Below are 20137 nucleotides of genomic sequence, written 5' to 3'. Positions count from 1 at the left end.
CTTCTGTAACCCGTATGTTGCAGGTTAGAAACCACAGCAGCACCACAGTTCAAGAGCAAAGGCTTAAAATTAATAAGGGAAAGTGTCCGGTAGAGGGAACACTCCCGAAGGCATGATGAACAAGCCATTCTGTCAAAAATTTGAAAGACGGTTGACAGTAGCAGGTGCCGGCAGCGGCAGCTCTCTTCCATTGTTGATGGGAATGCAAACGGCACAAGTGTGCTGGAAAAAAATTATTGCATGTTTTCTTGTAAAGTGAAATATACACTTACTCTACAATCCAAGAATTTCACTCCTAGGTAGTTTAGTTACTCACGAAAAATGAAAACCTATGTCCACACAAACACTTGTACATGGGTGTTCATTGCAGCTTTATTTTTTTTTTTTAGATTTTATTTATTTATTTGCCAGAGAGAGAAAGAGAGAGCACAACCAAGGGGAGCAGTAGGGAGAGGGAGAAGCAGGCTCCCTGCTGAGGCGAGACCCCAACGTGGGGCTGGATCCCAGGACCCTGGGATCATGATCTGAGCTGAATGAAGGCAGAGGCTTAACCGACTGAGCCACCCAGGCGCCCCAACAGCTTCATTTGTGTACCCCAAGCGGGAAACAACCCAGTGTCCATGGTGAGTGGAGAAACAGCTTGTGGTTTACATGTTCAATGGAATATTACTCAGCAATAAAAAGGATTGACCTCCTGCTTGATACGTGCAACAGTGTGCGTGGATCACACAGATGTTACCCTGAAGGGAAGAAGACACGAGGAGCCTTTACTGTATGTATCAGAGTCCAATCAGGAGACTGAAACCACACAGTAATTTGGAGGGAGAATGTTTACTATACAGAATTATTAATTATAGCAGGGAAATAGCTACTAAGAAATAAAGAGAACCCTAAAGAATACAGAGATAGGAGACATACGGAGCAGCGACTACCTCTAAGATCCAAGACTGAGACCTTGGGAAAGATGACAGTCCCAGCCCCTGATCTCATTTGAGCACTCTTGGAGGAGGCTCACAAAGGGCAAAGGGGTCCCTTTGATGCTGTACCTTAAACTGGATGGAAATTCACCTTCTGGAACTGGCCAGAAGTCCATCCTCTGGGAGGCTGGGGAAGGCAATTCACAAGGAAGGGTCTCGCTCTAGGCACTAGGAGGCCGCCTGAGGTGGGTGCCAGGGCAAGGTGCTGGCCGCGTGGTGCTGCTGACTGCCGGGCAGTGGAGAGGCCTGCACACTGCAGGAGTGGGGCCTGAGAAGCTGCCCGCCCTGGGGGAGCCAAGCCTGGAAGCTGGAACCAAAAAAAAAAAAAAAAAAGGCTTCTTCCTGTAACGTTCCTCTGGCTCCCTCTACTGGAGAAACTCAACATGTCAGCTGGCACAGGAAAATGATTTAAATGGCGAAACTCCGCAGTTTGGCAACTTGGAGCTGTAAGGCAGTCGATTGATAACTGGCACATTATATGATTCCATTTATTCTAGGAAAGAATGATTACAGTGACAGAAGGCAGATTAGCGGTGGTCCTGGGATGGAAGTGAGTCGGGGGGGCGGGGGGTACTGGGAAAGGGTAAACTTTTTGGAGGGAAATGCCGCGTATCCGGATTGTGGTGACGGTTACACGATCGTGTACAGTTATAATTGTGTACTGTATAACTGTGTACAGTTATAACATTATACACTTGAAATGTGTGCATTGTATTGGATGAAAATTATACATCAATAAAGGTTCTTTTTTAAAGGGACCAATCCTGGGAAACGCAGGGCTCGTGTACACATATAAATAGAAAGACATGCACACGTGTGCACGAACACAGCCCAGATGCACCCCGAATCCCCCACCGAGACGGCCCAGCCTACGCTGTGGTGCATATCTCTCCGTGAGGTATTATGGGAAGCAGTATTATTGGCACTGGCTTGGTGTGTGGCTCACTTCCTCTCTCTAAGGAGTTCACGTTCAGCGAGGGTGCCGTGGGGAGTTGGCGGAGTTTAAAGGGGGCGGTGAGGGGCGCCTGGGTGGTCAGCCATTAAGTGTCTGCCTTCGGCTCAGGTCATGATCCCAGGGTCCTGGGATCGAGCCCCGCATCGGGCTCCCTGCTCTGCGGGAAGCCTGCTTCTCCCTCTCACACTCCCCCTGACTGTGTTCCCTCTCTCGATGTCTTTCTCTGTCAAGTAAATAAATAAATAAATAAAATCTTTAAAAAAAATAAAAAATAAAGGGGGCGGTGAGGGTCACATGCACCCACTCCCTTCTCCCATTCCCTCCCTCGCCAGGGGAATCTGCAGAGGCATCTCACCTTAATCCTAATGCTTTCAGGTTATCAAATCCTCATCTTTAGAACGAAAATTTATTCGTTGCTTCCTTACCAATGGGTCTTCTTCCTTGAGTCCTGAGCATGGCTTGGGGATATCACAGCAACTCTATTTGAAGTAGAAGCAGTAGTTATCCCCATGTTACAGGCAAGAAAACGGAGGCTGAGCCAGAGGTCAGCAGCCTACCTGCATGATGCCCAGGAAGAGGCAGAATCAGGATTTGAACCCAGATCATCTGCCTCCGGTGGGAGCTCCTGATCACCACCTGTCCTGCTGGGGGCAGCAGTCCCAGGTCCGGAAAACCCTCAGAGGCTCCTTGCCCTCCACGGATGGGTCCTAATAGGGTTTACAGATACTGAATCTTCAACAGTTGGGTCATTTCTCTCCCTGAGACCGTATAATGAAAATTTTCAAGCATACAGGAAAGTTGAAATAATTATACAGAGAATAAACACTAACTCCTAGAGAGACAGTGACAATACCCATATTTTTTAGCCTGATCCTGAAGTATCACTCCTCATAGCAATAGTTTGTTCAGACTTCCGTGTTCATAAAACAAAACAAGTTAGTGAAATGACATTTCAAGTACAAGAGGGTATAAATATCACAGCAAGTAAAAACATAGGCTGATAAATATATGAGTTACCCATAAGTTAGTCTAGTAGACTATTACCTGATAAAATCAATAAAATCGTTTTTTAAATCAACTAGAAACTGCTAAAATTAATAAAGATGAAAACCCATACAAATTAAGTCATAAAATCAATAAAGTTAAAACACCATATAAAATGAAGACCATTTAATGAATCAGGAACCTTGACGATGACATTCTACTGTTTGGTCTGTGTCAGAAGTGCGCTGTAGCTGGAGAGACCGTATGGAGAGAGAGGAAAGCCTGCGGACAGAGCCCCAGCTGTGCAGCCCCCCAGCCAGGCGCTGGGCGCGGGACCCAGTACGCCCTCAGATGACCCGGCCCCACCACTGCCTGATGCCAAGTGCTCGGGAGCCCCTGAGAACTGCTGACCTGTGCCCGGGCAATTCCCAGAGCCAGAAAAAAAAAATAATCATAAAATAATGGCTATTGTGAGTGTACTCCAGCAAACACACCATGTCGATGGTGTCATCACTGCGTCATGGAGGTATTTGGGGGCAAAATTTTCCAGTCACTATAAAAAGGTCTCTGGCCCTACACAATTTGAGGAACTGCTGAGGAGAGAGATAAGCCAGCTCACTCACTTCCAGGGGTGCCTTTATTTTGAGAGGTGCCATATTTTGTTTGAGAGCTCTGGGGAGAGCTTTTTGGACACATTCTTTGTTCCTTTCCGTGGACTCCCATCTCTTTTTTTATTGTTACTGTTTCTACTAAATCTTTTATAGGAAGTACCTAAACTCTACAGCCTGATGAATATTTACGAGGAAATACACACCTATAGCCAGCCACAGATCAGGACACAGAAACAGAATGCTTTCTAAATGACTATACCTCGGTCCGGTTAGAATTTTTTTTAATAGTTTTTTTTTTTCTTAAGTTTTTTTTTGTTTTGTTTTTTTTGTTTTTTTTTGTTTTTTTTTAGAGAAAACACGGAAGGGGGGAGAGGCCAAGGGAGAGGGAGAAGCAGACTCCCCACTGAGCAGGGAGCCCGACCCAGGGTTCGATCCCAAGACCTGGGATCATGCCCTGAGCTGAAGGCAGATGCTTAACCAACTGAGCCACCCAGGCACTCCCTAGGATAGTAAATTTTACCACCAAAAAAAAAAAAAAAAAAAAAAAAAAAAAGAGAGAGAGAGAGAGAAAAGGAGAAAAAGAAAGAATTAGCCTCATGGAACAGGCAACAAATAAAAATAAATTTAAAATAATAATAAACCAGTAGTCAGTACTTAAAAACAGCATGATTTTAAAACAAACAAAATCAAAGAAACGCGCTGTTCCTGAATTACATTTACTGCGCTCAAAGGAGATAAATACGTTTCATAGGCAGGAAGTGGGTAGTCAGGATTTGAACCCAGATGGGTCTGGGTCTGCAGTCAGGGCACCCACTGTTTCTCATCGGGGCCTCTTTTGGGATTTGGGGCAGGACGGTTCCTTGTGGAAGGTACCCAGCCCACGCAATGCGGGTCACGGAGCGTCGTCCGCGTTAGCTAGTGCTGCGTAACAGACTACTCAAAACACAGCGACCTAAAACAACAACCTTGGTGTTATCATTTAATGGCTCTGGGGATTGGCTGGGCTCGGCTAGCAGTTTTTAGGGGCTCGCTTACAGCACCGTCTGACCGTGGCTGGGGCTGGGTCATCGGAAGGCTTATCCCCCACCCCGCCAATGTCTAGCACCTGGAATGAGTCTCGAACAGCCGGGGCTCCCCAGGCATTTCTCTTCCTTCTTTGGGTCTCTTCAGGGCAGCCTGACTTCAGTGGTGACTCAGGCCGTGGTGTGTGGGGTGTGCGGCTTGCTCGGGCTTCTGAGAGCACATTGTGGGCAGCTGTCCAGCTCCATAGTTCGGGGACTTGACGTTGGTAGCTTGCCATCAGTCACGGTAGGTGTATTTACCCAGACGTCAGCAAACGCTAAGAACCCAGATCTTTTTTCTCTTCTAGAGAGCTAGTTGTTAAACATTCAGCAGCACTCCACCGAACTCAGGGCTCCCAAGGCACACATCCCAAGAGAGTCAGGCGGTGACTGTATCTTCTTTTATGACCCAGCCTTCGAAATCCCTTAGCAATGTCACGTCTGTGGAGCTCTGAAAGTTGAAGCGGTCACAAAGGTCTGCTGGTGTCAGGGAGAGGGGTGTGGACTCCAGGTCTGAATGGAGGGTGGTCAAGTCCTAGCAGAGCATGTCAGAGAGCCTATCTTATTATAGCCATTGTGGTCTGCATAGCATCATGGGTCCTGGAAACTGCATACCATTAGCGTCCCCCAGTCACTGCGCCAGCCAATAACATAAGTGCCCCCCCAAACACACACAGTCCCAAACACTCCGACAGCAGGGCATTGTCATGCCTACGTGTCCCATACTGACCCAGCCAGTGGTTGGCATTCAGCCGTGTGGACATGGTGGCCACGAGGCTCCTTATGGCCCTCAGCAGAGCACCCCAAACAAGGGGTTTGTATACTCGGGGCTCATAAGGTACATCCCTTGAAGGTCCTTGCTCCTTGGTGAAGCCTGTCTGCCCTCATTTTGCGAGGGGGCTGCCCCAGCTCCAGAGATCCCTTGTTTGCCAGTGACCAGCTCAGTCAAGCTGGGGAACCACACTCTGGTGAGTTCCATGTCCGTGACAGGCAAACTGGTGGGCTTGCTATCAAATGGCAGCTAATTATTAATGCAATAAGAACCACTTGGGGAAAAAAATCACACCCTGTCTCTTAAAGCCTGCCTTATAACTTATAACTCTGTATCAGGGTAAAGGGGGTGTTCCACATTTTGCCATGTCCATGGCTTACTAGCCTGATAAAGCTCCCTCCCTCCCTCCCTCCCTCTCTCTCTCTCTCTCTCTTTCTTTCCTTCAGATTTATTTATTTATTTATTTGAGAGAGAGAGCAAAAGCCGGAGGGGCAGAGGGAGAGAGAATCTCAAGCAGACTCCATGCTGAGGACGGAGCCTGACACAGAGCTCGATCTCACGACCCCGAGATCATGAACTGAGCAGAAACCAAGAGTCAGATGCTTAACTGACTGCGCCACCCAGGCGCCCCTTAACAAAACCTTAATCAACTTATTTAAAAATAATAACAGCTGTCATGAGTTGGGCACTTACGGACATTAGACAACATAACAAGCATTAGATCATTGAAGTCTCTTAACCCAGGGCAACCTCCCGCAATCGTTTTGCCCATTAAACAAGATGATGGGATTCCGTGAAATGACCCAGCCCCAGTGCTTGGCACAGTGGCTTCATAAGGGCCCAATAAATGTCACCAGACGAAAAAATTGTAGCTAAATGGCTGTTCATCATTCTTTTATGATGTGTAATGATAATAGCAACTAACATAATTTAGTGTTCAATATTAATTGAATATCACTCTTATTTCTGAGATACCAGTGAGTTTTCTTAAGTGCTTTACAAGTATTAACCCGTTCCATCCTTACAACAACCCCGTGCAGCAGGTACTGTTAACATCCTCGTTCTCAGAGCATGAGAGATTAAGGGACATGCCCTTGGTCACAGAACTAGCTAGAGGCAGGGCTAGAACTTGAACCCAGGCTGGCAGGATCCAGCCATGAGGCATTCATCGTGAGGCTCTTCCGCCCTGATGGGGAAGATGAAATGAGTTTCTCACTAGGTCTGAGCCCAATCACTGAGTTCTCCTTAAATAAAGGTGTTTCACCTTCCTGTGCCTCAGTTTCCTCATCTGTGGAGTGGGTTTCTGATGTGATGATTTGTTGGTTTGTTCACTTAACATCTCCTCATTGTACACTTACTGTGTGTCGGGCACTGGTGTGGACACTGGTATCCGGGATGCAAAAGGAGCTACAGATCTGCCCTTGTGGTGAAGAAGGTATTAAGTAGGGGCGCCTGGCGGGCTCAGTTGGTAGAGCATTCGACTCTTGATCTCGGGGTCGTGAGTTTGAGCCCAATGTTGGGTGTAGGGATGACTTTAAAATAAAATCTTAAAAAAAAAGAAGGTCTTAAGTAAATTACATATACTTATGTGTGTGGTGCGTTAAGAGGTAATAAGAGCTTTAGAGAAGTATACAGTAAGGCAAAGCGACGGGGGAGTAGGTGGTGGTCATGAGGCCCTGAAATAGGGTGGCCAAGGATGGTTTCATGGAGAAGCTAAAATTTGAGCAAAGACTTGAAGTGTGGAGGTGAGCATAGAAATCCTCTGGATCCAGGTGGAAGGAAGAGCCTGTGCAAAGGGCCTGAGGTGTGGAGGCTCATTTGGCTGGGCAGAGTGGGTGAGGGGAAGCTGAGGGCAAGCAGGTGATGGGGGCAGACTGTGTGGGGCCTTGTGGGCCACAGTGAGGACTCTGACTTTATCCAGAGTGAGTCGGAGCCCTGGGCGGGGGGGGCGGGGGGAGGGGGGTTTCTGAGCAAGACAGGGACAGGACCTGACTCAGGGGCTCATACCCGACCTGGCTACTAGAGAGGAACAGACAACTGGGGAAAGAAGCAGAGAGACAGTGATGGGCCAGGTGGGAGTGTATGAATGGCGAGATCCCCAAGGGAGTGATGGAGAATACGGAAGGTTTAACCACCAGTCTCTGACGCTGCCACATCCGACTGGATGAACAGCCAGAGACGCACTAGGGGCCACTAAGCGAATGGGAGGGGTCCAGAGGGTGTGGTGGCTTGGAGCCAAGTGAAGAGGCAGTAACCCTCAGCGTCAGTGTTAGTGTCAAAGTGAGGACTGAACCCTGCCTTTGACTTAGCACCAAAGGGGTCATTGGTGACCTTGACATTTCAGAGAGGGGGCAGGGGGGCAAAGCCTGATTAGAGAAGGTTTAAGAGAGAACAGAAGTAGAAAATTCGGAGGCAGAGACTGGTGACAACTTTTTTGAGAAGTTTTACCAAAAAGAGGAGCAAAGAAATGGGGCCCGAGCTGGAAGAGGAGGTGAAGTCAAAAGAGTGGGTTTGTTTTCAGACAAGAGGGATGACACTGTGTGGGCTGCTGAGAATGATCGAGTGCAGAGGGGGAATCCAAGGCGCAGCAGACAGCAAGAACTGTGAGACTGTGACCTGCAGTGGGCGGAAGGGGTGCGAGCAGGTCACACAGAGGGCTGATGTTTGCAGGGCAGTCACTGTGGGAAAGCACAGAGGCCACAGGGCAGGTAGGTGGTAGACAGGGCGGTGGGTACCTGTGAAAGTTCACTTCTCATCGCCTGTAATTTTTTCTGCAAAATACGCAGCAGAGGGAGAATGAAGTGGTGGAAGGAGGTGTGATGAGCTAGGGGTTGGGAGAGAAGGTGTGAAAGAGTTATCTATAGAGAGGACGAGTCTGTGGATGGCGAATGTTATCTGATTGCCAGGCAGCATTCCCGGCTTGAGGGTCAAGTTCACAATCTGGAAGTGAGACAAGCCAGTGGAGTTGTGTGTTCTTCAGCCACCTTAAACTGGGTACAGCCACAGGGTAGGTGGAGGGCTGGATTGAACCAGTGTCACGTGTTGGGGGAAGCCAGAGACAAGGACGTGGGCAAAGAATGTTTTTAATGGTTTTCTAAGCAACTTAAGCTGGATAAGGAAGAAATGAGGACTTAAGGGGATGAGGGGCCGTGAAAAGGAGGTAGACACAAAGGACGGGGGGTCACAGTGGCCTGGAAGGATTGTGGGGGTGGGGCACTAGAAGGAAAGAGCTGGAGAGAGAAGGGGTGAGGAGTGGCGAGTGAGCTCCCTGAGATCGAGGTTCTGAAGAGTCTGTGGTTACTGACACAAAGTCTAGGTGTGACCATGGAAGGGAGAGGCTGAGAGGAGAGCAGGTCAGGGAGCAGAGAGGCAGGTGGCCGAAGGAGGGATCATCTACCTGGATGTGGAAATCACCAGGAATTTTGAGAAGAGCAGCCTGAGTGCAGGGAGCCTGGAGCTAAAATCATGAACTGAGTAGTGATCTGGGTGATGCACAGGCAGGGTAGTGAACCATCTACCCTGACGACACTGGAATCATAGCTGGGGAGTTTGGGGGAAGAGGGAAGAATGGTCTGGAGGCAGCACCAAGGAGCAAGATTTACCCACTTGGAAGGGACCCCGAGGGGCGCTGGGCTTTGGTTAGAGCAAGGCGACAAGAATGTTCAGTGAAGAGATTGAGGAAATAGATTTTGCTGAAGACAGTTCATGAGCTCCAAAGGCCCGAGGGGTTGGGGCAGGTTGGGGTACGGGGGTGGAGACGGTTCCCTCCTCGGTTGTTTTCTTCTGTGCTCTTGGTCATACATGTGAACTGCTTAGCCTGACACCAGCCAGATACGGAACCTGTGGTCAGCAGTCCTGGGGGAGTCCTGGTCAGACCAGGGCCCCTTTGCTCGAAGGGGAAAGATGAGAAGCCAATTGCCCTCAGAGCCAACTGGCAGTAACTAGGTGTCGGGTTTTCACAGGCCGTGGCAGTCCGCCGGTTCTCCACTGGAGCCGGTGGGGTCATGGTCAAGCCGCAGGGACCTTGCGTCCTGGGAGAGGGGAGGGAGGCCAAACTGCCCTGATCTGCTGACCCCTCTCAACCCGCAGGTCTCCGGCGGCCGGAGATGGGAGCCCGGCCCTCTCGGCGACGGCTGCCCGCGGACCCGCCCCTAGCCTTGGACGCGCTGCCCCCGGAGCTGCTGGTGCAGGTGTTGAGCCACGTGCCCCCGCTCGCACTGGTGACGCGCTGTCGCGCAGTGTGCCGCGCCTGGCGCGACGTGGTGGACGGGCCCACCGTGTGGCTGCTGCAGCTGGCCCGCGACCGCAGCGCCGAGGGCCGCGCACTCTACGCGGTGGCCCAGCGCTGCCCGCCCAACAGCGAAGACGAGGAGTTCCCGCTCTGCGCCCTGGCGCGCTACTGCCTGCGCGCGCCCCTCGGCCGCAACCTCATCTTTAACTCCTGCGGAGAGCGTGCGTGCCGGGGGCGGGGCCGGGTAGACCGAAGCGTGGTGTGGGATGGGGGGCCGGGCCGGGCAGAGTGGGCGTGACCGGGATGCATGCAGCGGGGCGGGGCCAGGGCAGGGAGCCAGAGGGACGTGGCCGAGGGAAGAAGCTCATGGGAAACTTTCCGGGAGGGTCTGGGAAAGAGATAGACTGGGTGGGAGGGAGGGGCCAGGTGCTGTGGGCTGTAGAGGGAGACGAAGTAGATGGGCGACCAAGAGCTGGATGAGCCAAGGGCCCGGGCAGGAATGACGCAAGCCGGTACTGCAGCCGACTCAGTGAGCCGGGCTAAGGAGGGAGGAGCCAGGGGGCTGGGGAAAAGCTGATTGGGTGCTGGCGGGGGCGGAGCTTGCATAGAACTATGAAGCCGCCCTGAGAGCCTGTGGGGGGAGGGGAATTGAGCAAGTGGGCGGGGCCAAGGCGGAGGAGGCAGAAGGCTGTGGTAGGAGAGGGTGGGGTCATGATGGCACGAGCCCGGGGCGGGGCCAGGGAGAAGCCGAGTAGATTGAGGTGCAGAAGGGAGACAGAGCTGGGGGCTGAGGAGAAGCTGAGTGAACGGGCAGGGCTGAGTGACGTGGTCGTGGGGTGGGACCAGGAATGCCGGCGGCTGGGAGGCGGGGCCAGGGTTGAAGAAACCGGGGGTGGAGCGCGGGAGGGAGGAGTTGGTGGGCGGGGCAAGCTTGGTAGTGGCGGGCTGTCTGCTGGGCAAGTGGCTGGTGAATCCTTCGTCTTCAGCCCCGTTGTATCCCACAGAGGGCTTCAGAGGCTGGGAGGTGGAGCATGGCGGGAATGGCTGGGCCGTGGAAAAGAACCTAACACTGGTGCCGGGGGCTCCTTCCCAGACCTGCTTCGTGACTTCTTTCCAGTGAGTGGCCCTTGATCCCTGGGGCAAGGGCCCCGGGGAGGGAAAAGGACCCTAACCCTCCGTCCTCATCCTCACCCTCACTCGCCTTCACCCTCTCCTTCCCTTATTCATTTATTCAGTCAGTCAAATAGTTGCCAGATATTTGTTGAGGACCTACCAGGTACCAGGCACTGTTTTAAATGCCATAGGTACAGGAAAAATTCAGAAAGGAGGTGCGGGAGACATGAAACACATAAACAGTAAAATAATGATGACAACAAAACAACAAACCTTTAGAGGACTTAGTCGATGCCAGCTGCTTTACATATAACTCTTTGAATCCTGGCAACAACCTAGTGACATAGATAGCATTATCTCCACTCGATAATAAGAAACAGGCACAAAGGGAAGCCAACACCTAATACATGGTAGAGCTGGGATTTGAACCCAGGTAATCTGGCTCCAGAGCTTCTGATTGTGATAAATTCTATGAAGACATTAGAACAGCTGACTGATTGATTGATTCTCTTTATTCTCACACCCATTGTCCTCGCTCCCTCCCCCCATGTTCAAGCATTCTCCTGTGGCATTATCCAACTTTCTAGTAGTTGCCGGTATATTAAGGGTGAAGTGATGTCTCACTGATCTTTTAATTTGCATGTTTTGATTTACTAATAATTAAGCATCTCTTCGTGTGCTTGTTAGCTTTTTGGATTCCCTCTTTTGGAAATTGCCTATTCATATTTTCTATTAGGATTGATGTCTCATTCTTGTTGATATACAAGAATTCCTTGTGTGTTTTAGATGTTAGCCCCTTGTTCATCCTGAACGATCTCCCACTCTACCGTCTGTATTGACTGTGTCCATGGTGTTCTTTGTCATTATTTTCATATGATCAAATTCTTCTCTTTTCTGCTTTGAAGTCTGTTTTTGAAGTTCTGCATGAAAAATCCTTCCCCACCCTTAGATCCTAACAGTATTCTCTCATAATCTCTTCCAGTAACTTCACAGTTTTATCCTTCACATTTAGATCTTTAATCCACCTTTGAATGTGGTGTGCTGCTTCAATCACTTACGAAGTTTCTGTATATACCTTGGTCTGTCCCAGAGCCCTCTGTTCTCTTCCACTGGCCAACTCATCAGCTCTTCCACCAGGACTAGGCTATTTCTATTATGATGGCATATTCAAACCAGGGGAGAAGGACCGTTTACAAAGGTGTAGGCAGACCACAAGGGATGCTACATGAACCCCAGGCTAGGAATAGTGAGGGAAAGGGTCATTGCTGGTCCAAGGCCTGACAAGGATAAGGGGAGGAAGCAGTTCCTGAACCATAAAACAGGCAAGGAGGAGAGGGCCCCTGGAGCTGTGCCCTTTCATGGAGAGACACAGCAGGCCAACGCTGATCCCTTGGAAGGGAGCCGGGAGGCTAAATAACCCAATTTTACTCTCCTCTCACCCTTCCCTCTCCTGCTAGCGCTTCCCATTGGCTGACCCAGCAGGAAGGGGAGGGTAAGGGAGACCTGTCCATACAGGCAGTACAACCTTAGCCCTTGGGGCTCTGCACTTTATTTAGGAGACTCCAGAATTCCCTGCTCCGTGTGGGCCTCCATTTGTACCTGTGTTCCTGTCCCCACAAATACTAGGGACATACAGGTCAGCCTCCTAGAGCCCAGAGCCTGGTGGAGGATGGTGGAGGGGAAGGGAGAGGCCAGTGGGAATGCCCAGCCCACCATATATCTTGTCCAGTAGAGCAACCCCCGAGGGGCTACTTCAGATAGGGTTGTCAGGGGTGGGGGGCTTCTTGGAGGAGGTGATTTCTGGGCTGTGGCTTTCTGCCACATCCCTTCACCATCTCCCCTTTCCAGATGGTGCTTCAAGAGGCAGCTTGTAGACTTGGTGATGGAGGGGGTGTGGCAGGAGCTGCTGGACAGCGCCCAGATCGAGATCTGTGTGGCCGATTGGTGAGTAAAGAATGGCAACCCTCCCCGAGCACCATCAGGGCTGGCAGTTCTGCTGCACCAAGGGTTCCTCCGTGCCCCCATCAACCCCCTGGCCTGGCTGCGGCTACTGTGTGCCCTTCGTGTGAGGCCGAGGGGAGAGGGGATGCTCTCACAGTTGCAGAGGTTGGGAGGGGCAGAGCCTTGATGAGCCCAGAAGACCCCCCCCCCACCGCACCCTTCCCTGTCCCCTTTCAGCAGACCCCAGGGCTGTTGACATGGGGGCCATGGACTCGCTTGATCTGAAACAAGTCACCCCATCTCACCCAGTCCACCCTCATCGTCCACACTCAGCACAGACCCTAAGGGCTTGTGGACACCCAACTCTTCAGGAAGGTTCGGAGCCCTGTGCCCTGAGAACTGAGACTCAGAGGGGCAGAGTTGGCACCGGGCACTGGTTTCGCAGCACCCAGTTCCTTCAAAAGCACTCGGGCTCTTCCTTCACGCTCTTGCCCCTCCACACAAAGTCTGGCTCCTCCCCCGGGGCTCTGGCTCCTCCCCCAAAATACCCAGGCTCCTCTTCTCACAGGTTGTGGTTCCTCCCTGAACACCGTACTCCTCCCCCTCCACGCACGCACATCCAAGGCAAAGCCCCTAGAATCTACCCCAAGAGCACCCACGCTCCCCCGTGCAAATTCCCAGGCCCTGACTTTTCCATATGGAGTGTGAGGTGGGTGAGACCCTCCTCAAAGTGCAGGGAGGCTTAGCCCTCAGCCTCCCTCTCCCCACCCCGGCGACCCGGCCGGTGGCGGGGGCATCAAGGCTTACCACCACCTGGCAGGTGGGGTGCCCGCGAGAACTGTGGCTGCATCTACCGGCTCCGGGTCCGCCTCCTGGACATGTACGAAAACGAAGTGGTCAAGTTCTCGGCCTCACCCAACCCAGTCCTTCAGTGGACGGAGAGAGGCTGCCGACAGGTGGGTCCAGAATGCCCTCCGGACCACCCCTGACCTGCGCAAAGACACACCCCACCTCCAACCCTCTCAGATTCCCTTCTCAGCCCTCATCACGGCTGGAGGTCTCTAACAATAACTGCTAACAATCACTGAGCCCTTACTTCGCCCCGGGCGCTCTTCCAAGAGTTTTGCCAACTAATTCATTTCATTAGCAGACCAACTACTGTGTGCTGGGCACTGCTCTAAGTGCTTGGGATGCAGTGGTAAATCAAAGTCCTCGCCTCTATCCCCATTCTAGATTCGAGGAAACTGAGGCATGCAAGGTTAAGGGACTGGCCCCAAGTCACATTAAAGGAGGTGGGGCTCCGTTCACACCCAGGCTGGCTCCCAAGCTGTGCTGTGAGTCACCGCGCCTGTTATCAGTGTAACCTTTGTGGGGCGCCTGTGTGGCTCAGTCGGTTAAGCGTCTGACTCTTGTTTTCAGCTTGGGTCCTGATGTCAGGGTCATGAGATTGAGCCTGCTCAGGATTCTCTCTCTCCTTCTGCCCCCCTCCCCACCCTTCCAGCTTGGGCACACCCTTAAAAAAAAAAAAAATCAAACATTTGAGGGGGCCTTCTTGTTTCCTCTCCTGATCTCCACCTCCCCACCCCTCCCTCCCCACTTAACACACATCCAGAAAAATCCCATTTAAAAGTGAATCAGATCACAAGTCTCCCCTACTTGTAACCGTCCTAGGGCTACACCTCAGAGGAAAAGCCCAAGTTTTATCATGCAGCTATAAAAAGGGATCCATGCCACAACATGGGTGGACCCTGGCGATGGCATGCTAAGTGGAAAGAGGCCAGGCACAAAAGGCCACACTGTAGGATTGCATGTATAGGAAATGTCCAGGATAAGCAAAGACATAGAGAGAGAAAGCAGATAGATGCGTGGTTGCCAAGGCTAGGGGGAGGGAGGAATTGGAAGTGACAGCTAACGGATATGAGGCTTTTTTCTGGGGTGATGGAAATGTTCCAGAATTAGATAGTTGGTCATAATTGCATAACATTGTGAATACAATACACTAAAAACCACGAAATTGTACAGTTTTAGATGGTGCATTTTGTTAGGTGAATATTATCTCAATTAAAAAAAATTTGCAAAGCATTAAGAAAAACCAGAGCCAAAGACTCCATGGCCCACAAGGCCCCACGTGATGTGCCCTTTACCTCCCTGACACCGCCTCCTGTTCTCTCTGCTCCAGGCACACTTCTACCTCAGGGCCTTTATGCTGACTGGTCCTATGTTTTGGTTTTTTAAGGGAGAAAGTTGTTCATTTTTTAAAGATTTTATTTATTCGTCAGAGTGAGCATAAGCAGGGGGAGGGGCAGAGAGGGAAGCAGGCTCCCCGGCCAAGCAGAGCCTGGCATAGGGCTCAATCCCAGGACCCTGGCCAGCATCATGACCTGAGCCGAAGGCAGGCGCTTAAGTGACTGAGCCACCCAGGCGACCCAGGACTGTTCCTCTGTTTGGAACACTCTTCGTCCTGATCCCCACATGGCTCCCTCCCCTCCTTCAGGTGTCTGCTCAAATGTAGTCTTAGTGGTGCCTTTGCTCACTGACTGTACAACCCCACCCCCCTGCCCCCTACTCCTAGCTGTCTTCAGTGTCTGAGTCCCCTACTAGATTGTCAGCTTCACCTGGGCAGGGCCTTTTTGCTTTCTTCGCTGCTGTATCCCCAGTGCCTAGAGCAGGGCCTGGTACCTCGCTGGTCTTGGGGAGTGCCTGTTGAGGAGGTGGAGGAAGGGAAGGGCCCACAGGTCCTCACCCTCCCACTCTCTTTCCCCACGCAGGTGTCTCATGTCTTCACCAACTTTGGCAAGGGCATCCGCTACGTGTCTTTTGAGCAGTATGGGAGGGACACGCGTTCCTGGGTGGGGCACTATGGTGCCCTGGTGACCCACTCCAGTGTGAGGGTCAGGATCCGCCTGTCCTAGCCAGCCAGGCTGATCCAGCCTTCTAGAATGTACTGCCATCTGCTGAACATCATCAGTCAAGGGCAGTTTTGCAGCTGGGAACCCAGCCAGGAGCCAGCGGACAGTGGGGGTCCCATGTGGCCCATCCCTGGCGGCCCTCCAGTGAACCCCACTTGCTGCTGCTTCAACATGGTGGCCCACGTGCTGTGCAAGAAACCAGGGATCCAACCAGGCTGCTCGCAACTTCCCCAGCTTCCCAGGTGGGGAAGTTACTCAAAGAGTAACTCAAGAGATGTTTACTTTGCTTGCAAATTGTTTTCTTACACGTGTGGATGTCAGTTGGTGGAGTGAGTCAAAAACCAAAGGCCAAACCAGGATTTGTAACAGTAGGGGAAAGCCGCTGACAACCCGGGACAGTGACTCCTGTCCACATGTTTGTGGGGTAAGCCAACTGCTGGCAAGGAACAGAGGTTAGGCGGGGCAGTCTCTCCTTGAAGTCACCAACAGGGGCATCAAAGGGAACCCTTTCTGTGGTCTTGGGGGTCTCTGGGATTCAGCTGTGGGGCCTGTGTGACCTCCTCCTGCACCACCCATCAGCACCTGCCCCTTTGGGCCTGGCTGGTGCCGTTTCTTTCAGAATTCCAAGTTCCTGCTGATCCCCAAACCATGTCCCTGCCCCCCCTCCTGCCCCTACCTCAGGGGCAGCTCCCCTTCCGCTGGGCAACAGACTCCTTTTCTCCACTCTCTTGCATTCAGACTCCAAGAGCGAGGCGCGCCACGAGGGAAAGCGCTCGTGTCTGCCTCCCTAGTGTCTCCCGCCATTTCGCCGGCTGGGCACAATAAACTAGCTCAATAAAATCGGTGCTACATGTGAAACGATGGGGGACTTTTGTCTGTAATCAATGTGCTGTCTGGCCCCAGCCCTGATCCTAAAAGGCCTTGTGGGATGTTTCCAATCACAAGAACTTTTAGGAGGTGTGCTAAGCTCCGTGCAGGAAACAGAGGGCAGGCACTGTTGTTTATGCGGTCCAGGAGGAAAGAGGCTGAGTTTAAATGACCTGCCCAAGGTCACCTGACCAGTAAGCAGGGAAGGCAGGACTTGCAGAGCCCAATGATGGAAGGATGGCTCCCAATGGCCAAGCACCTGATCAGGTGAAGTCAGTATGACTCAGCGCCATTTCCTGAGGAAGGAAACTAAGGCCCCGGGGCGGGGGGACAAAATCCAAAGTCACAGAACAAAGAGGGAGAGCCAGGATTTGGACCCAGGTGTGTGTGAGTCTGAAAATAACCTAGAGGAGCAGCTTCCAGGCAGGCAGCAGCTCCTCCTCCTCCACGGAAGAGGAAGCTTGAGGGCGGGGCGGTCCTTGCCCAGATCCTGGGCCTGCAGGAAAGGGAAACGGGCCTCAGGGTTGCCTACCTGACTCCAAGGCTCCCCACAGAGTAGCCTCCTGCAGCTGTTCTGCACCTAGAGCAGCGATTTCACCTTCACCGAACAAGGGCGATGCTGCCAAGGGGAGCTGTTTTCTGGAGGAAACCAAGGCCCATCGGGGATCTCCGTGGCTAATTCCACGCAAAGGGCAAATACCGTGCAGGAGGGTTCACATCACAACCATGGGGGGAGGGTTTGTGCGTTTACTGCAACCCCTTCCCAGCAGAGGACCGTACAGGGCCCTTCCCAGCAGAAGAGGTCTCTTGAGCCCATGCTGTACACACGGAAGGCAAGGGTGTGGACAGAGGGGTGCTTTTACTAATTCACACCCAGAACCCCTGGGGGCAAGTAGTGTTCCAGGTGGAGGAGGCGAGGCCAGGATTTGCACCCAGGACCAAGGATACAGCAGGCACCCAGAGAGGAAGGTTCTTGCTGCGGGTGAACCCTGGCCCACCGTGGCTCTGGCGGTCACTTCTTCTTCTGCACGTGGCCGCAGTCGTACTTGCCACGCACCACAGTGAGCTTCACGCCAGGCAGGTCCTGGGTGCGGCCGCCCTGCAGCAACACGACATGGTGCTCCTGCAGGTTGTGGCCCTCTCCAGGGATGAAGCACACGGCCTCTTGGCCCGTGCTGAGCCGCACGCGGCAGCACTTGCGGTTGGCCGAGTTGGGCTTCTTGGGCTTTCGGGTGAACGTGCGCAGCACCACTCCCTTCAGCTGCGGCCGGCCGGCTGTGGGGCCCGGAGGCGCAGGCGGCTGCTTCGGAAGCCCCCGGCGGTGCATCTGGTTCAGGGTGGCCATGGGCCGCGCGGCCCGGAGCCAGGGGGCCGGGGCTAGGCCTGGAGACACACAAGCGGGCGGGCAGACGGAGGGGGGTGTTATCCCAGCGAACGGGTCAGAGTTCTAGGCACGGCTCCAGGCACCTGACAAGGATGTATTTGTTTCCGTCTAGGGGCAGTCGCAAACAAGAGTAGCAGCATCTACTGGCAACCGTCACGTGTCAGGTTCATTTTAAACATTTGTTGTGAATTAGCTCCTTTTATTCTGCAAGGAAGGTACTGACTTTAATTCTGCTTACAAATAATAATAAAAGGGAACAGATTCACACCGTGTCATGGACTGTTCTATGCACTGTACCTATGTGAACTCATGCCATCTCCACAGCAACCCAATGGGGTGTTCCGGGGAGGTGTCCCTCCTCCTCCCCGTCATAGCCACTTCCAACCTCCATGAGCAGATGATGGCAGCTGACCTTTGATATAGATCTTTTCCTCCCTCCTCCACTGCATCCACTCTGGTCTGTCCAGCCTCGTCTATTGAGCCCCTACTTCTCCCTCCTCCTATAGTCTGGTCCCCACATGCAGCCAGAGAGACCCTGTGGACACCTGGGTCAGATCATGCCCTTCCCCCGCCCCCGCTCAGAGCCCTCCCTCCTGCGGTGCCATCTCACTCAGGGAAAAGCCGAAGTCCCTCCCGTGGCCCAGGTGATCCGCCTCCATACTTCCCTGACTTCATCTCCCTACTTGCCCCCTTGCTCACCCTGCTCCAGCTGGTGTCCCCAGACACACCAACAGAAAGGAGACCAGTGTGGCTGCAGTGTACTAAGAAGAAAGACCGGTGGGGGAGGGAATATATTTCCAAGGTAGACTGACAGGATTTGCTCATGGATAAGAAGTAAGAAGATGCCACCATAACTGGATTCTCCTCAGCAAACATTCAATGAGCACCTACTGTCTTGGCCCCAATAATGGAGGCACAATGGTGACAGAGGCAGCCCTGGGCATATCCTCTCGGAGCTCTCAGTTCAGGGCTTTAGGTTCATCCTCTTCCTGTCACTAGCACAATGCCCTTTTACACCCAAACTTCATACTCTCTCCCTACCCAGGGCAGGTCCTGGCCCTACTGTCCATTTCCATGTCTCCTTATGTGTCAAGTTACAGCGGAATCCTCAAAGGGGGCAAGACATTGCTAGAAGCCTCTTCCTAGTCGTATGCCCTTGAGCAAGACTCTGCCTTTCAGCGCCTCAGTGTCCTCACTGTATCACAGGCACCAGAATCACACCTCCCCCTTGAGCAGGGTGTATGAAGGGCTACCGTGAGAGATGCATGTCAAGGTAGCCCAGAGTTTCCTGGCAGGGCGAAAGCCTGTCATGTGATCCTTGGCGAGTGGCAACCAGAAAGTGCTTAATAAAAGTTTGCAGAGTGAGTAAGTGGCCATGAAAAGCATCTGATGTCTGCGAAGCCCATAAGGACATAAATAAAGCATCCCTCTCTCTGCGTGGCACACACTAGGATCTTGAAAAATATCAGGTGAATGAATGAGTTAAACCCTTTGCTTGGACGTCTCACCCAGGGTAGGTTATTTAACAAGTATTTGCTGAAGAAATCAATAATTGACCCAAACTCCTGGTACCCACCTGAGGACGCATAGTAGCCGCAATGCAACGACTTCCCACCTCTTGCGCCTGCAGCCCGAGCTCCGCTAAAACCCACCGTGTATCCGTGCATGCCTAATTTAAAACCCCGATGCTCCCGGGGCTGCAGCAAAGGCTCCCAAGTCCCAGAGGGGATAACCCTGTCGAGCTACGTCTCTGCAGCTCAAGTCCCCAACTTACCATAACTTAGGGACGTGTTGAGGCCACGGAGAAGGCCGGACCAGGACATCCCGCCGCCCGCAGGGTCCCTGTGTGAGGGGATGAGAGAATCAGGAAGGAAAAGGGAAAAGTGGCCGTAGCCGGGGAAGGGCCCCAATTCTCCCCATCCCGTCCTCAGAGCCTTCGGATTAAATCCACGCAATTTCCTCTCAACCCCTTACGCTGCTGACCGAAATTCCCTCTATAGATTTAGTTTCACTCTGAGTAGGTTCTCGGACACCCAGCAACTTCCCCCCACCCCGCCCCGCACACAGGAGAAGGGAAACAGAGGGCCAGGGAGATCTGGAGAACCCAAGGATTCCAACAACTTCACCGACCCTAGCAGGGTCCTCCGGCACGCTGAACCGGCTTCTAGCCACTTCCGGAGGCCATCCGGTAGGGATTGGCTGGATCTGCCTTTCGTGTACACTGAAGGGGCGGGACACAAACGACGATTGGTCAACGACAGAGTCAATCTCGGTCAATTTTTCTCGTCGGACTGTGTTTGAGACGCGAGAGGCGCTCACCCCGTCCAGGGTC

General features: G+C 52.5%; 2 protein-coding genes across 5 annotated transcripts in view; one reads left to right on the top strand and one right to left on the bottom strand.

Annotated features, from left to right (window-relative positions):
- FBXO17 (F-box protein 17) overlaps window positions 1–18091 on the top strand; it is a 27710-nt gene extending 9619 nt beyond the window's left edge. For 2 of the 4 annotated variants that reach the window (XM_044378067.3, XM_026482365.4), the window contains exons 2-6: window positions 9450–9812; window positions 10596–10707; window positions 12553–12648; window positions 13466–13601; window positions 15414–16412. In XM_044378067.3, coding sequence (XP_044234002.1) covers window positions 9467–9812; window positions 10596–10707; window positions 12553–12648; window positions 13466–13601; window positions 15414–15557 — 834 coding nt within the window. In that variant the 5' untranslated portion in view covers window positions 9450–9466 and the 3' untranslated portion in view covers window positions 15558–16412. Of the gene's footprint in view, window positions 1–389; window positions 624–9449; window positions 9813–10595; window positions 10708–12552; window positions 12649–13465; window positions 13602–15413; window positions 16413–17917 lie in introns of those variants that run through there. The other 2 variants (XM_057314369.1, XM_044378068.2) reach the window with 2 other exon arrangements.
- On the bottom strand, window positions 14893–20137 carry MRPS12 (mitochondrial ribosomal protein S12). The gene is made up of 3 exons (XM_026482367.4): window positions 19936–20137; window positions 19580–19647; window positions 14893–17804 (listed from the first exon to the last, which is right to left on the bottom strand). The coding sequence occupies exons 2-3, from the start codon at window positions 19626–19628 to the stop codon at window positions 17434–17436; spliced, it is 420 nt and encodes a 139-aa protein (XP_026338152.1). The 5' UTR covers window positions 19629–19647; window positions 19936–20137; the 3' UTR covers window positions 14893–17433.

Source organism: Ursus arctos, unplaced genomic scaffold (assembly GCF_023065955.2).
Source record: "Ursus arctos isolate Adak ecotype North America unplaced genomic scaffold, UrsArc2.0 scaffold_19, whole genome shotgun sequence".
Lineage (NCBI taxonomy): Eukaryota > Metazoa > Chordata > Mammalia > Carnivora > Ursidae > Ursus > Ursus arctos.
Note: the sequence above shows the minus strand (reverse complement) of the source record. Positions and strands in the feature narration are given on the sequence as shown.